The sequence below is a fragment of the Pelodiscus sinensis genome, chromosome 5, assembly GCF_052426305.1.
Source record: "Pelodiscus sinensis isolate ZL-2025 chromosome 5, ASM5242630v1, whole genome shotgun sequence".
NCBI lineage: Eukaryota > Metazoa > Chordata > Testudines > Trionychidae > Pelodiscus > Pelodiscus sinensis.
The window spans coordinates 122,159,265-122,176,561 of NC_143056.1; the positions used below are offsets into that span (position 1 = coordinate 122,159,265).

At 49.8% G+C, this 17,297-nt stretch overlaps 2 protein-coding genes and 1 non-coding gene across 6 annotated transcripts in view; 2 read left to right on the plus strand and 1 right to left on the minus strand.

Annotated features, from left to right (window-relative positions):
* Window positions 1-1,366, plus strand: part of LMNTD2 (lamin tail domain containing 2) — a 71,959-nt gene extending 70,593 nt beyond the window's left edge. Inside the window, exon 16 of the mRNA XM_075928265.2 lies at window positions 1,151-1,366. Coding sequence (XP_075784380.2) covers window positions 1,151-1,297 — 147 coding nt within the window. The 3' untranslated portion in view covers window positions 1,298-1,366. The remainder of the gene's footprint in view (window positions 1-1,150) is intronic.
* A 1,012-nt stretch (window positions 1,367-2,378) lies between these two features.
* Window positions 2,379-17,297, minus strand: part of LRRC56 (leucine rich repeat containing 56) — a 99,942-nt gene continuing 85,023 nt past the window's right edge. For all 4 annotated transcript variants that reach the window (XM_075928269.2, XM_075928266.2, XM_075928267.2 and 1 more), the window contains 6 exons: window positions 17,022-17,237; window positions 15,465-15,529; window positions 13,874-14,004; window positions 12,311-12,504; window positions 9,046-9,433; window positions 2,379-3,902 (listed from right to left, as the gene is read on the minus strand). In XM_075928269.2, coding sequence (XP_075784384.1) covers window positions 3,707-3,902; window positions 9,046-9,433; window positions 12,311-12,504; window positions 13,874-14,004; window positions 15,465-15,529; window positions 17,022-17,237 — 1,190 coding nt within the window. In that variant the 3' untranslated portion in view covers window positions 2,379-3,706. The remainder of the gene's footprint in view (window positions 3,903-9,045; window positions 9,434-12,310; window positions 12,505-13,873; window positions 14,005-15,464; window positions 15,530-17,021; window positions 17,238-17,297) is intronic.
* LOC149524370 (small nucleolar RNA SNORA76) lies at window positions 11,003-11,150 on the plus strand. Its single transcript, XR_016349771.1, has one exon. It is a non-coding gene; the product is annotated as a small nucleolar RNA SNORA76 (small nucleolar RNA).

The following is a 17,297-nucleotide window of genomic DNA, read 5'->3' on the forward strand; positions in this document are numbered from 1 at the left end:
CGGACTTAAAGCTGCGCACTGCAGGGACGCTCCGGGGCCAGGATGGGGGAGACACATGGTGGGGGCCGAGGCCCACTCCAGGCAGGGTCGGGGGAGAGACCCAGCTCCACATATTGGTGGAGCAGGGCCCCTGGCTCTGAATACTGGAGCATGGGCACCACGAGCCCATATAAATCGCTGCCCATGCTTCCAGGTTCAGGGCGCTGTTGGGACTTAATGGACAGTTTTCTATTACTGGTCTGACCAGGGCTGGCCTTAGGCCGATTCGTCCAATTCCCCCGAATCGGGCCCCACACCATGAAGTGAGCCTAGCTGAGCTCCCTTTGCCCTCTTCTAGAAGTAATTAGCATTTCCAGGGAGTGAAAAGTGAATTACAGCACATATGGAAGGAGCAGTGTAGGCGCCTGGGAATCAGCAGCTTTGCCACAGGTGTGCTGTGAAACCGGGGGTAAGTCATTTCACTTACCTCAGTTTCTTCATCTGAGCTGGGAATGCTCGCCCTCCTGTGAGGTCTGCCACTGCACAGCACTGTGTGCAAGCTGGGCCTGGGAGGGTAGTTCATTTCTCTCTTGTGATACGGACTGTGAATGCAGCCATTCATGGGTCCAGGCCAAGACTAAGTGTGCTACACCCGGGAAGCACACTCCCCCCCCCCTTCTGATCTCCACTTTCCTACAAGAGGACTGTAGCTGTAAGGTGAGAAGAGGACCACATGTAAGAAGGGCAACCACTTTTTTGCGTGTGTCTCTGAAGTTAAAATAAAGACTGTGACATCTGGAAGCTGGATGGTGGGTGGTTGCAGCACCTCCTGCTGTGTCCTTGTGGGATAATCTGTCCTTGTGGCATCTTGTGTCCTGGGCACAGCAGTAGCTGTGCAGATGCATCACTGTGATGCAGCAATGAGACATAAGGCCTGGAGTAAATCCACACTCCTGTCATTGCTTTCAAGCTACAGGCAGACACATGAACTAGGCCCTGCATTTGAGTAGAGGAGACAACCCTAAGGCTCCTGGGAATAAAAAAAGTCCCTCCCATTAGAGAACACTAGACATGGGTGAAATCCATGGTGAAGTTCACTGGAGCCAAAAGGGCAAACACCAGCCAGGGATCCCATAACATGCCTATTACTTATGCCACCTTCACTTTTCAGGTCTTCAAGACAACTCTGAATACAACAATTCCTACGGTGGCGCTGATAGGACAGAAGAGTGCTCGATCTAAATATGGCTTCAAGCACATGGCTTACCTACCTACCACCACTGACATACAGCTTAGGAGATACTGTCCTACTAGATGATGCACTGATTAATGGGTGACACAAGAAGCTAGCACAGGTTCTTAAATAAATGCCATGCAGGTCCAGTGACTATGCTGCCACGTGGCTTATGTCAGCAAGGGGAGAGGATCTGGTTAGTAATTGGTGTGTGGGGGGGGGGGTTGTGATGAAAGGATATGCTGCCCACAATGGCTGTTATCACTTGACATCTCCACAGAGAGCACAGCCAGGACACTGTAGGTAAGCTCACTGTGGAACTTTTGCAGTCATGATGCAGCCCATGGTGTTCTTCATCTGAAGTAGTATTATTGGGGCAGGATGGAGAGACGGCCTCTATAACCGACAAAGTTCAGAAATGGGAGGGATAGCTCCCACTGAGTCCACAAAGGCATTCCTAATTGTCGCTTACTCTGCTCCTGCACAATGGTCCTGTTAACTTACCAGTCCATAGACACAAATATGAGTCATCATTTTTCCCTGCCTGCCATCACTGGAATCCAGGGGAGGCCTGCTGGATAATAAACATATACAGGCCTGTATTCTCCTGGAAAAGGTCCCATGGCCATTTCCAGAAGTGGCTTCTAACTCTGTGCCCAATTTGTGTGCACAAGCACAAACTGAGAGAATGGCTAGGGGCCATTTGGAGCAGGTGGTCCTAAATATCACTTGCTTTTTCCATAGTTTTTATAAGCAGCGCATGATTTTCACAAGTGTTGAGCATCTGCAACTCCGATTGATTTCACCCAGCACTGTGAGTACCCAGCACTTCTGAAAATCAGACCCTAACATTCTTCTCTCTTCTATCCTATTGAGCCAGACAGTCCATTTATTTTGTTCATGCTCAGTGACACTGGCATAGAGTCAATGTTAGATGCCAGTTTAATTACACAAGCACTTTGTTTTGTGATGACTGACTGGAAATCCCTCCAACACTCTCATGATTTTGGGGAACTGCTTGCCACTCAATACTTAATGTATTTGATTGATGTTTCTTTCTTAAGCCTGATGAGAGAATGTGAACTTGGCTTCTGCTCCTAACTATTTTGTAAGAGGAATGGGTATCAGAGAAGTAGGAGCAAGTTGAAGGATTTGGGCTCAATGGTACACTGTATTCCTTTTTTTTTAATATTAGCAAGACAGGCTAGTGAGGTAAAGGCAACAAACTATACAAGGGCTAACTGCATAATTTCATGTATTTTAAACTGTTTTCCAGAAAATATCTCTAACATATTAATTTGAAAGTAGAAAAAAAATAAGATTTTGTGATGCTTGGTTTGAGAATACCTGGCATCGTTCAGATCATATACCACAGTCACTCTTACCTATATCACATTATGCAATCATTTAAATCAGCTTACAGAGCTTTACATCCTATCCCAACATAGGCTACGGCTACACTATGTACTTTTTCCGGAAGAGGAAATGCAAATGGAACACTCATTTGCATATTTTGTGCTCTCATTTGTATATTCTCTTCCGAGTCTTTTTGCGGAAGAGGTTTTTGCACAAAAAGGCGCTGTGTAGACAGCGCCTTTTTGCGCAAAACCCCCCTTTTGTGCAAGATCGCTGGGTGAAATTCAGACCTGAGATATCTAGCCATCAGTCCTGGGGAAGTGGTGAGAGTTCTGTCAGAGCAGAGACACATCAGGTTGACACACTAATGTTCCAATGAGTTGTATCTTCAGTATTCCTTCCCATAGCCTTCTAGCTGAGGTTACAAACAGACTGAAGTGGTAAATGTCAGCGAGAGAATTGGTGCTAAAATCAGTTAGACTTCCCGCATATTGGATTTCTGCTCTTCTAGGTGAGAAGGGAACATGCATGCTCATCTACAATACAATCATTGTTACTGGTCTTTGCAGCAATCCCCCCTCCACTCTCAATTGTTTCACTTGTGTGTTGAACATTTAGGATCCAAAGAACGTGAGCCTGTTTAGATGACAGCAGGCTGTTGGGTCCATCAGTTTGCAGGCTGGATGCAAGAGGGAAAACCAAGGGCCCTTTGGTGCCAGCTGTCCAGCACTGAGTCTAAGGACTGTAAACTTTCCCTTTCTTGTGTCACTGCAGGCTCCCTAGTAATATAGATGGGGATTAATGCAGAGAAGCCAAGTGTGCCAACTCTTGTCTCTTGCAGCACACAAAGACTATACAGATAGCTGCTTTTTATTTAATAAAAAGCTAATCAACTGTTGAGTTGATAAGAGGGTGCTTTTTGAAAAGGCATTTCCGACCAGCTGTAACTGAGACTAATCTAGCTGTTACTTCAAACAACTCCGCTTGTGCAGCTCTCTCAACATATCCAGCTCTCTCGAGAAGTCAAAATACAGCATCAGTGCTGCTGGTGCTAGGTGAGGCGAACCCAAACTCCAACTGAGCACTGTGGGTCTGGTCCGACTTGGCTCCAAAATATATGGCTACATGGGGTATTCCCTATGACTTTGGCATCTTAATTTGAGCAGCTGTTGAGACGCTGGGCCTGCTTGGAAGCTTTTGCAGGGCAGTCCTGGCAGTCAGAGGGTGGTGGATCACATTCTTCGGCGCAAACCTCTCCAAGGTTTTTGTGGAGGAGCAGACAACTGGCAGGTGATGACTGATCACTTTGGGGGCACTCCTATCCACAGTGGCTCTGAAGGGAAGAAAAAAAATGCTATTGTGAGATGGCACAAGTTATCATGGGAAACTGAGTGAGCCCCCTGGTTTCACCTGAGAATTGAACCAAGAACTTCCAGCACTGGGCAAAACAAGAAGGTTGGCATAACAGTTCTCTGAAGAGTCCCCTGCAGATAGTATTGAGAACATTAGATTGGTTACCAGTTTCTATAGACGTACAGCATCTCCATATGGATGAAGGACTAATAGAAAGGCTGCCATTGGAATTCACGAGGAGTAACGGTAGTTCGGAATAGGACCCTAGTCCGAACTACCTAGTTCGAGCCCCGTGTAGCCGCGCTACACGGGGTTCGAAGCAGCGGGGATTTAAAAATGGCGGCTCCCCGCTTATGCTAATGAAGCCCGGGAAATTCAAATCCCGGGCTTCATTAGCAAGTGCGGTATGCATACATTACCCCGCTAGTTCGAACTAGCGGGGTAGTGTAGACATACCCCCCGTCTTTATTTTTTGGGGTTATTCTTAACTTTTCATTGCTGGTCCCCTTCATATCTGCTGTTTTATCAGTGTCCTCTACCATTGTCTACCAGCATAGACAGGAATCCTACCTTGCCACACAGATGATGTCTTTTATCTGGGTATACCGGGAACATTGATTAACATTCGGGCAACTGAAGAGCTAGATTACAGAGTGAAACATTTCTCTGATGTGGAAAATAGCTCATACTCATTTGGAGGGATCAGAACAAATGGTACAAGGAACAGACCTCATATTGATTCTGTACCACAACTATTACAGGACCTGGAAATCAAAATTTTCACATTCTGGGCTACTCCAAGTTTCAAATGAGCAATAAAAAGTTTTATTTGGTTTACATGACACCTACCAAAGGCTTTTCCCCCTGAACTTCCTTTTAAAGTGAATTACTGTAAATTTCAAGGAAAACACTTGTATCTGATGTGCTAGTATTGAGACTGATCGTTAGCAGTAATCAAGTTATGAGACCATGTAAGAATATATTACTTTAGTTTTGCATGTACTAAATGATGCATAAAAAAGAGGAGTTCCGTGGTACCTTAGGGTACGTCTACACTACAGCGCTAGTTCGAACTAACTTAGTTCGAATTAGTTAATTCGAACTAAGCTAGTTCGAACTAGCGCATCTAGAACTAAAAACTAGTTCGAACTAGCGTTTTGCTAGTTCGAACTAGCGCGTCCACACTGATTGGACGCAGGGGGGCATTTAAGGGCAGCTGAAACCAGTTCTGGCAGGGCATCAGGTCAGCAGTTGCTTTGTGTGGCTGCTGTCTGAGGCTATCTGAGGCTCGTGCTTAAAGGGACCCCCCCTGGACAGCCGGTTCTCAGCTTTTCCTGCTTGCTTGCCAACCTCGCCGAGGGACAGCAAAGCGTCGGTCTCTGTGCCCGTCTGTGTCGGTGCTTCCCTTCGGGGGGGACTGCCGCAGGTGGCAACATGGAGCCACGGCTCGCCCTGCACCTTCTGGTGCATGTTCTGGACTTGCTGCTGCAAGCCTGCCACCAATGGCTCGAGGCTGCCTGGCACCACCTGGGGAATGTCAGCCCCCTGCCTCTCCGCCTGGCCGCCCTGGGGGCCGTGGAGGAGCCGCGGCGGCGCCCCGGCACCGGCGTGCCCCGCCGCATCTGGCGTCTGGACACCAGCAGCGACTGGTGGGACCGCATCGTCCTGGAGCGCTGGGACGACCGACAGTGGACCCAGAACTTTAGGATGAGGAGGGACACCTTCCTGGAGCTCTGCGAGTGGCTCGCCCCTGCCCTGCAAAGAAGGGACACTCGCATGAGGCCCGCCATCCCCCTCCAGAAGCGGGTGGCCATCGCCCTCTGGAAGCTCTCCACGCCGGACAGCTACCGATCCGTCGGGAACCAGTTCGGCGTGGGGAGATCCACTGTCGGAGCAGTGCTCATGCAGGTACGGCGCTCGTCGGCCACCGAGCCGGGGGGGAGGGGGGCTGCGAGGAGGGGATGGGCCGCCCCAGGGACAAAGGGGGGGGCGGGAGGAAGCGAAAGCGCCCCGCACCGGAGGGGTCGGGCTGTCCCGGCCGTACTACACGCCGCCAGGGGGGTTGCTTCCGGGAGTGGGGCGCGGGGCACTGCCAGGGCACGCACGCTCCCAGCCACCCAGGTGCCCCACTGATTGACGCTTTGCTGTGTCTCTCTCCGCAGGTGGTCAAGGCCATCAACCGGGTGCTGCTCCGCAGGGTGGTCCGCCTCGCCGACCCGGACGCCGTCATCCGGGGATTCGGCGCCCTCGGCTTCCCTAACTGCGGGGGGGCCATCGACGGGACGCACATCCCCATCCGTGCCCCGGAACACCAGGCGTCCCGGTACGTCAACAGAAAGGGGTACTTCTCCGTCATCCTGCAGGCCGTGTGTGACCACCGGGGACAGTTCACGGACATCAATGTGGGCTGGTCCGGCAAAGCACACGACGCACGGGTGTACCGGAACTCCTCCGTGTGCCAGCGGCTGCAGGACGGGACCTTCTTCCCCAACCGCCACATCAGGGTCGGGGACGTGGACATGCCCGTCTGCCTGGTGGGGGATGCCGCCTACCCACTGCAGCCCTGGCTCATGAAGCCCTACACGGGGCACCTCAATCCCTCCCGCCAGGCCTTCAATAACAGGCTGAGCAGGGCCCGCATCGTGGTGGAGGGGGCCTTCGGGCGACTGAAAGCCCGCTTTCGATGCCTCCTCACCCGTCTGGACCTGGCCGAGCACAACATCCCTCCCGTGGTGGCGGCATGTTGTGTGCTCCACAATTTGTGTGAGCGGAAGGGGGAGGCTTTCTTGCCAGCCTGGATGGCTGAGGCTGACCGCATGGCTGGACACTACGGTCAGCCCCGCACCGCCGCCGTCCGGGAAGCCCAGCGGGGGGCCATCCGGATCCGGGAAGCCCTGCGGGAGAGCTTCCAGGTGGAGGAGGAGGAGGACTGACCTCTCCCTGCATGCCCCACCGGGGCCTTCTTCCACCCTACCCCCCCTTCCCCTTTCCCCTCCCTATCTACTGTACAATAAAGACACCTGTTTTTCAAACAAAAACGTCTGTTTATTTCAGAGAACTGGGGTGGGGGAGGGAGGAATGAAGGTGGGAGAAGGGAGGGGGAAACCTGGGACGAGGGAGCTGGAAGGGGAGGGGAGGGAAGGGAGGAAGGGAAAGGAAAGCTCAGGGGTGGGAGTCTGGGTGCCTCTCCCGTCTCGCCACACTGCGGGTCCGGGGGCGTCGGTGGGGAATGGTTGTGGAGGGGGGGGCAGAGAGGACAGGGGGTGTGGAGGAAGCAGGAGCGGAAGCAGGAGCGGAAGCAGGAGGAGCAGGGGGAGCAGGGGGAGCAAGAGGGGGAGCAAGAGGGGGAGCAGGGGGAGCAAGAGGGGGAGCAAGAGGGGGAGCAGGGGGAGGAGGAAATGGAAAGCGGTCCAGCAGGCTCTGGAGGTGGCCTCGCAGGGCACGGCCCTGCTCCTCCAGGGCCTCCAGACTCCTCTGGCGCAGCCTGAGGTCCTCCTGGACCCAGTGGTCCTGGAGACGGAGCTGTCGGTCCAGGAACCGGAGATGCCGCCTCTGGTAGTCCTCCTGGTTCCTGGCTGTCCTGCTTGCCCGGGCGCGGGCGGCTGCTGCAGGCGGTGTGGTGCGCCCTGCAGGCCCCGGTGCTGCAGCTGTGGTGCAAGAAGACCAGCGGTCAATTACCCCAGGGGCCCAGGTGTGTGAAACCCAGCTCCCCTCTGCAAGGCCAGGGCCCCTGCAGGATCCCCAGCTGCTGCTCCGTGGTGGGCAAGGCCCAGGCGCACGGTCCCGGGGCTCCCTCTCGCCCCAGCCCCCCGTACACATAAGGGGAACACGAGGGTACTCACAGGTGGACGCCTCCCCGGCCTCTGACGATGCAGGCGAGCGGCTCTGTGGGGTGCCTCGGGGGTCCCGGGTCCTGGGAAGGCTGGCGGCAGGCTCCTGGCTCTCAGAGCCCTCTTCCTCCTTCTCGGTGTCCAGGAGCGGTCCCTCTGCCCCGGGGTCAATCACGTCCCGGGGGCAGGGACGGCATGAGGCCCCAGGATGCGGTCCAGGGCATGGAAGTGGGGGCAGGCCTCCGGGTCAGCCCCTGGCAGGCAGGCCCGGGAGTAGGACTGCCGCAAGTCTTTAATCTTGCAGCGCACCTGCTCCCGGCTGCGCTGGTGGCCCCTGGCGGCCAGGCTGGCAGCCATGCGTCCGTAGACGGCCGCGTTCCGGTGGCTAGTGCGGAGATCGTGGACATTGGAGGCTTCCCCCCAAACCTCGATGAGGTCCACGATCTCCGCACTTGACCAGGCGGGCGCCCGCCTTTTGCGCCCCCGGGCAGGCTCCCGGGAGCTGCCAGGCTGGTCGTGGGGAGCAGTGGAGGGCTGGGAGCCCTCGGATGGCTGGCTCATTGTGTGGCAGGTGCAGGCTGTGCAGGCACGGGTGCTTGCAGCCTTGCAACTGGCACAAAGTGAGTAGCCAGCCCGTGGCCCTTTAAGGGCTCCGGGGCCGGGAGGGGGGCAATAGAGTTTCCCTGGTGTTGGCCAGAGTGGCCACCAGGGAAACCTGGGAAGCCTTAGCCTCCCACTAGTTCGAACTAAAGGGCTACACAGCCCTTAGTTCGAACTAGCTAGTTCGAACTAGGCGTTAGTCCTCGTAAAATGAGGTTTACCTAGTTCGAACTAAGTGCTCCGTTAGTTCGAATTAAGTTCGAACTAACGGAGCGCTAGTGTAGCGCCTAGGAAAGTTAGTTCGAACTAACGTCCGTTAGTTCGAACTAACTTTGTAGTGTAGACATACCCTTAGAGATTTACAAAAATATATAGAACCATGAGCTTCTGTGGGTAAAACAAAAATTCATGTTTCTATATAATCTTGTTAGTCTCTAAGGTGTCACCGGACTACTCGTTTTTAAAGTTACAGACTAATGCGGCCACCCCCTGAGACTTTTAATATGATGCGCAGGTCACTGAGGTACAAAGCAGTGCTTTCTACAGAATATACAGTAGTTACCATCTAGGTGAGGGCTCAGACTCTGGTGCAATATACATCAGAGTCAATAGGGCTGCATTTCTCTTCCCCAATAAAATCCCTTCCATGGCTACCAGAACCCTACAGAAAAGTTGTCTAACTAGTGACTATACCTGACACTTGTTGATCCAACAGCTGCTGGTCCTGAAATTGACCTCCTGGTTTGCCTGCCAACAGTCTCACTGGTCCAATAGGTCCCTTCAGCTGTCAATGGCGATGCTTCACATGTTGTAGGTGCACTGTGCAGACTCAGAATAGCAATTTCTTCACCTACAAGCTGGGCTGCTGTTTTTGTGCTAACTCTTGATTGGGAATAGTCCTTCAGTTGAGCTGCATCTTTTTGGTTGGGCACTTTCAGACGTCTAACCCTGATGTCTCTTACTTTTGAGGTTCTAGCTGCAACGCCCAGCTTAGATGCAGGTGAGGGGCTCTTTGGAGGAGAAGGTACCATAGAGCGATTCAGACTGGTGGGCAACACATTTTCTTGGGCATGTGATGAATCTGAAACACAACATGGAAGCACACTGATTTCCTGGCATGGACAGTTCACCTCCTAATTCTTAATGGGCCAATTCAATGATTACTGAAGTCATTGGAAAGACTGCGTTGGCATTGGATCAAGTGATGATCACCTCAAATCCTTTTATTTCCAGTAAGAGTGGAGGGCTCTGAGCAGTTCATAGGAGTGCACCCCAACTCACTGACGTTTAAAGCATCAGAAAACTGGAGATCAAGAGATACTGAGTTTTACCAAACCCAGAAGTGCAAACATGGCTCTCAAGTTAGCATTAGAATAAGGGAAAGTATTTGAATGTTACAGATATTTTTGCATATTATTTTTACTGTTTATAGTTCAGCTCATATGATCTCTAGCTGTTACACACATGGAAGGAGAAGAATCCTGAGGATGATATATGACTAAGTCCCTTCATTTTAATTTAAAACCGATTTTTACTGAAAAATTCCAGGGGTTCACAAAAAATATTATTGCTTTTTCTGATTTTCACCCTACTTTGGTATCAATCAAAGATATAAAAATAACTGGTTTTATTAGGAAAATACAATACATTGAATGAGAGACATGTATTAGGGGTGTTACATGCAAAGCTGCCATTTTAAGTCAGGCTATGTGTTAGTCTAGAAGATACACACAATAGAAAATATGCACGCAGACAAGCTCTGAAGCGTGTGCACATTTGAACATATTGATGAATCTCATGCCTACCACGTACACATGTCAAGCTGCTAGATAATGGTTTAAAGATGTAAGATACTGAAATGGGAAGAAAATAAAAATCTGTCTCCGAATATGTTTCAGAACACAAGGAAGTATTTGAAAGTGTTCAAAAAACAAAAACAGGAGAGAAGGATGAAGCTGAGTTGTAGGCGCTGCAAATGGTGTGGGCCAATTATTAAATGTAATATTTATAGGCTAATAGCTCTAAGTCTAAAACAGTTTATACACATGACATTTTATTTGGGGATTAGAAATCTGTTGTTTTCTTAAGTTAAGAAGTGGCAATGTGTTTTGATTTCTGCTTTAGTTCTGCAGTAAGCCACATTGAATAGAATGCAAAGCATTAATCCACTGAATATCCACCCCCCATCTTTCTGTCTACCAATTAAATACACTCTAACACTGGTCAGAAAAATAATCAATAGCCTTTTTCCCTGATTTTCACTTATATTTCTTGTAGTGCTAATAAACGTTGATAAATTTCTGGGAAAAATTAAATAAAATAAATACAGAAAATGAAGGGCCCTATGTATGACCAAGGATATGTGTGTGTGTGTGTGTGTGTGTGTGTGTGTTTGTCTTTAGAAACGTTCTATATATACAGGCAGTCCCTGGGTTACGTACAAGATAGGGACTGTAGGTTTGTTCTTAAGTTGAATTTGTACGTAAGTCGGGTAACCCAGGTGTCCCCGATTCAGCGGCTGCTGAAACTGACCAGCGGCTGACTACAGGAAGCCCGAGGCAGAGCTGCTTTGCCCCCAGCTTCCTGGAATCAGCCGCTGATCAGTTTCAGCAGCAGCTGACTTGGGGACACCTGAGGTAGAGCAGCTGGGGTGCTGCCAGGTTGGTCCCCGCAGCGCCGACGTGCGGCGCTGCGGGGACCAACCCGGCAGCGCCCCAGCTGCTCTGTCCCAGGCGTCCAGATTCAGCCGCTGTTGAAACTGACCAGCAGCGGCTGAATTGGACACGCCTGGGGCAGAGCACCTGGAGTGCTGCTGGGTTGGTCTGGTAGCGCTGACCCTTGGCGCGGTGGGACCAACCCGGCAGCACCCCAGCTGCTCTTGGGGACGGCTAGGACAGAGCAGCTGGGGTGCTGCTGGGTTGGTCCAGTAGCGCCGCACCTCGGCGCTGTGGGACCAACCCGGCAGCCCCCCAGTTGCTCTACCCCAGGTGTCAGTGAGAAAAGCCTGGTCAGCTGGGAGGGGGGGGGCGCACTAGCTGCGCTCCCCCCCAGCAGACCAGGGAGACGCGGAGCAGCTTTTCTCGCCGCGGAGGATGCGGGCGGCAGGACTGCGGCACGTCTTGGCGGTCCCGCCGCCCACGTCCTCTGCGGCGAGAAAAGCCTTGTCTGCTGGGGGGGGGTCGCACTAGCTGCGCCCCCCCCCAGCAGACCAGGGAGACGCGGGCGGCGGGACCGTCGAGTCGTGCCGCGGTCCCGTCACCCACGTCCTCCGCGGCTTTGATCCGCATCTCCCTGGTCTGCTGCGCTCCCCCCCAGCAGACCAGAGAGACGCGGAGCAGCTTTTCTCGCCGTGGAGAATGCGGGCGGCGGGACCGCAACGCGTCTGGGCGTTAACGCCGCTCGTGTCCTCTGCAGCGAGAAAAGCCCCGTTCGTAAGTAGGGATCCGACATAAGTCGGATCCACGTAACCCGGGGACTGCCTGTAGCACAGATCCAGTTGCTGCTGGCCATAAAAAGATTAAACTGTACCCGACTGACAGAGGTGCTGGAACAATTTGTATAGTGGGGTGCTGAGAACCACTGAACCAAACTATAACCCCTGTATATAATGGAAACCACTTCAAGACAGGGGGTTGCAGCGGTACATCCAGCACTCCTACTTCAGCACTTATATTGATTTATGTATAGAATTTAGGCTAAGGATACAATTAGAAGAATGGCCTTTGAGCAGTTGTGTCACTAAAATGCTGGGAGAGAAATCCAGCCTTATATGTCCTAAATGAATGCAATTTGTTATTCTGCTTGGGTGACAATAGAGAATACGTTCCAATGTATTTCAGCTTCAGTATTTCTTCCTATAGCCATGTTGCTGAGCAGAACAGTGAATGATTACAAAGAGACCATAGTAACATATGTCAATTCTTCCCTATAAAGGGAGACAGCTAAGTGAGACCAATACCTGAGGAGGACTGGGAAAGACGGGACTGGCAGGAGGAATCTGGTGAAACACTTTCAATGAGATCCTCATCGAAAGTTTCTCTCAGCTCATCCTCACAGCCGTCACTCAGGCTGCATTCTTCCTCCTCCGCTTCTTCCTCATCACTGTGTATCTTCAGCACCTGGGGCTCCTCCATCTGAATGATTTTCAGACACCTGACAAATGTTAAGCTCTACAGTTTTAGCTGACCCCCCACTGTGCTACCTTAGAGGAGTGTTCACATGCATGAACAGTTCATGTGGGGTCACTGCTGTTTAGAGACAAATATAGATAAAGTGCATTAGATATCTAACCGGCCTGTGTTTTGTTGTTTCAGATTCAGCCAACTTTTAACTAGACAAGTAAAATATGACAGATTTCAATTATTACTGCTGGGGCAGGAAGGGCAGCAGAGCTGAAATAAAGGCATTTTTATCTCTAGGATAACTGTTGCCTCTATGATCCACAGAGGAAACTCAGCTCAATAGTCTTCTCCCTTGGTGCATGGAACACCAAGGCAGAAATCTGCCATCCAGACCAGAGAAGAATTTTTCCCCATAAAGTGGCCTGATCCAAGACACACTGAATTTGTTGAGAAAACTTCCATTTAGTTAGGTTAATACCAAATGCTTTTGCAGACCTTGCCCTTGCTCTCTAATGGAGAACACTGCTAGGACTAGTAATAACCTACCTGCTGGGAAAAGGGAACACATTAACGGCACCCTTTACTGCAGGTGTCACCCTTCCTGTGTAGCAGGACAGCAGGGCAACGATTTCCCTCTGATCCCACCCACACTTCATAACTTGCCACCAGCCACATAGAGGGCACTCCAGAGATCTGGAATCTGCAAGAGGTGAGGGGATGGAAAGTGGCTGTACTGGGGGAGGAGGAGAGGTAGGCAGTGGAAGGAGGAGCCCATCAGTCTCTTTCTCCTTTAGGCAGTTTTGCTGGGCTGTATTCATTTTCCTCTGCCCACTAGTCCCTCTACACTAGGGATGTCTTTTTAAGACACTTGCCAGGAAGGGGTCTGAGGGAGGGTTCACAGACCCAGAAACAGCCTGGACATCTCAGCCTCCCTACAATCAACATGGACAGTGCCCAGAGATTTCCTCTCCCTCTTTGTCCCTCCTATGAGGTTCTCCGCAGAAGGGAAAACTAAGCCTGGAGTGTGCAAATAGATTCCACTAGACTATTTCTGCCTGCCTAGATGTGAATTTACAAAATGAAATGCAATTCTCCCAGACTGCCAGGAGGTGGCTGAAAAGTTCTCCTTATTACAGAGACGGCCCACTGAGTAGGGTTGCCAGATGGTTTCAACAAAAATACCGGACACACTTGACATTACATCACAATCTACATTCCATCTCATTTAGAAAATACTGGACATTTCTATTTTCTCATTTATATTTTCTCAATTTGTTTCCTGAACAGAAAACTCAAATACTGGACTGTCCAGTTCAAAACAGAATACCTGGCAACCCTAACACTGAGTCCCTGCAATTCATTGTACTGTAAGATAATTTAGAATCATCCAAAACTCTTACTGGTTATGCTGTTCTCTCCATGCCTTCAAATCAGTAAAGACATCTTCCCGGCTTGGATCTTCAGCTTCCTCAGAGTCAAAGCTGTGCTCCAACTTGGGACCAGGCATTTGGAAAGGGTTCACTGCTACAGACTGAAAAATAAAACTCAGAAGAGTTACTACAGATAATTTGGTATTTAATTTACCACTCACTCCTCTTTGCCAACAACACAATTTCCAAATGCTGGGCATCAGAATTTTGATGAAGCTTTTGATGCAATAGTTGGGTTTTTAGTTTATCCATGACAATGTAATTTTATTTTTTTAAATATTATATTGAATATGACACTCCCAGTTACAATCCATTACAATAATACGTTTCTTATATATTCACTGCAGAAACCCAGCATTATGACAACTAGGAGGCTAATGACATGTCTGAGTCTCACCCCACAGATGTGTAGCTCTACATTTACTTTGAACTGAACCTGTAATAGCTGCACCAACAAGCATTTCAGGCATAGATCATAGGATGTGATTGTGTACCATATGATTTGGGTCATACCATTATTAAATCTGATAGCTCTAATTTATTTCAAAAAGCTTAATTGGTTGGTAGGGTAGGCAGAGAAAAGGGACAATTCCATTTCCTTCTCCTCCCCTCCAGTGATCTTTCTAGTATCTGTTATCAAGAATGACACGTGAAATTATGATCTGTGTGTCATGTCAGTCACATGACCCCAAGGCAGCAAAGCCCATATAAAGTTAAGCACATGTTTACATATTTGCTAACTCAGGGCCTACACAGGGGTATGTCTACTGCAATCAAACACCCATTGCTGGCCTGTGCCTCACGTTCGTGGGGCTCGAGCGAAGGGGCTGTTTAATTGTGATGCAGATGTTTGGGCATAGGCTAGAGCCAAGGATCTGTGACCTTTCCCTCTCCCAGGGTCCTAGAGTCCAAGCTCCACTGCAAGCCAGCACCAAATCCTGGGGTCCGTACTTGTGCTTTGCTCAGATCCCAGGGAAGTCTATGCAAGTTTTGTGAGTATAGAAGGCAGGATGTGGCATGTAATTTTAATTTGTTCTTTTACAGTCCTTTGTTTTTAATTCCCTCTAGTGAAAGCGATGGTTTTTCCTACCGGTTGCTTCTCTCCTCTTTTTCTTATATATGATCACGCAGCTGGTGTCTGAGAACATTTTCATTAAATGACACTGCTGATTTCAATTTTGAGTTGACACATCCCTGCCAGCTCTCTCCAATCCCTCCCAGAACAGGAAACCTGGAGTTCTCAGATTCATGACCCCCCTCACCACTCTGTTTATCCACTGATCTTCCAGCTGTCCAAGTTTCCTCTCCTGCCCTTCTTCATGTCTCACTTGGCCTTCCAAGTCTCTTTATGGGCTTTGCTGAATCAAGGCCTTTAGACCTTCTACCTCCTCCAAGACTCATTGCTTTTATACATCATTTTCTGGACTACAAACTGGAGGGGAAATCCATAAAAACAGTAGCTGGAGGAGAGGGGGAGGAGTGTCTCATCTTATCTCAGCAGAACTCATGTCATTTGGGTTTGTCCAGCAGGAAGGGAAAGCATATAGGAAAAAAGACGTACACCTAGCTTTTGTCTCCGTGCATGAAGGGCTTTGATAGGATTCCCACATATAACGCGGCTGATTCCTAGCCAAAAGAAACAAAACAAGTCATTTTGCACCAGCTTTTTACACTTCATACAGTTCTTAAGTCTGATTACAGCCCTGATGAGATTCTGTTTTCGTGTAGACAAGGATAGAACAGGTTTCATCGACTCTCTGGAGCTGGTCTCCATTTCCTTTGCTAAACGCAGAGTATTCAGTGCTAGCAAAGGGCTGCTTCACTGGCTCAGCTGGTCCTGCTGAGCATTTGAACTCCCTGTCTCAGAGAGCTGAGAAGAACTGGGGTTTACTGGAAAGACAACTCCAAAAGACAGGGAGAAATGAACACAGCCTACACACTTAGCGTGTCTCCAAAGAGCTGATCAGATTGCAGCACTCCAGCCGTCTCAGTGACAACTGACCCAGAAATCTGAGGAAGGGTTCACACCTGGATCAAAACAGGACCCCGCCAGACATTTCCCATTCAGCCATTCTTGTGCATCCTGCTGGTGGCCCTCAAAGGCTCCTTTGTCTTCCCCTTTAATTATAGCAGAGTGCCAGCTCTGGGACAGCTAAGGTGAAGATCTCCTCACCCTCCCACTCCTTTGGCTTACTTACACTGTTGGCTGCTCTGAAACGGGCTTGGAGATAGCGACATCCAAATCTCAGCCATCAGCAGTGAGCCTGAATTAGCCAGAAAAATTGCTGCAGAGTGACAGAAGGTCCTCCAGTTTCTTCTGGAGAGCTGTGCAGACTTTGCAGTATTCCCAGGAGGAAAGAGCCAGCCACTAGGTGGTTGGGTACTGCACTACAATTAGAGCTTTGGGATAGCTAGCAGGCCGGAAATTTTAAATCAGTGACATGATCCCTTAAACTAGGAGATACAGCTCTGGAAACTGATGCTACAGCCACTCACTCACAGCAATGATCCCTACAGGAATATCAGTATGAAGCTTGCACACCACACACTCTGACCTTTTGACACACTTGTGAAGGAGGCATGCAACACAGCTTCTGTCCTCCGGATGTTCTGTAGGGACAGTTTATCTTGGGACATTATTCCAGTGTTTTAACACAATGCTGTGTCCAGACAGTTCTGCATGTTTGCATATAAATTAGATATAAGTGACCCCAGCAAATGGGGGATCTAGTGATAAGGGTTAATGAGAACAGGTTTTAATAAAAATAAGGGAACAAATCCTACCTGAGAGCAGATTGCTTAACAAATAGCAAGTGGGGAGACATTGCCTACCTTTCATTAGGGCACTCTGTAGCAATATATAGCTTTCAAAGTGTAAAATGGGAGGCTGTCCCCAAAAGACTTTTTCCTTCTGCCTCAGGAGAAAATGAAAAAGCAGCTCAAGCTCACTGTGCTTGAGTTTCACATGTAGAAACCAGTCATGGACAAGCCACTGTGCCACTAGTGCTAGTGGGTGTTACTGAGAGCACATGTGAAAAGAACTTTGTGAGCACCTGGAAGCACTTTGAGGGGAGGCTGAAAGAGGGGTGACTGGGGAAGAATAAAGAAAAATCATCACCATGTGTCAAGTCACTGGAGTCATCCTCTAGGAATATCTCATTAGAGAAAGTGGATTCTGCAAGGGTGCTACCACTGGACAGCAAAGGGACATTGCTAGATTTCTCTGCACTAGCTGGCCTCTGTGCAGTCCATGGTCTGGAAGCGGACATGAAGTGAGCAGTGGTAGGTCTCGGACTGGAGCCAGGTCTTCTTCTTGTCGTCTCTGGATAAGAATCTAACAGAGATTTCCGTGAGATACGTCTAAGAACGCAGTATTCGAATACCTTATCATTGC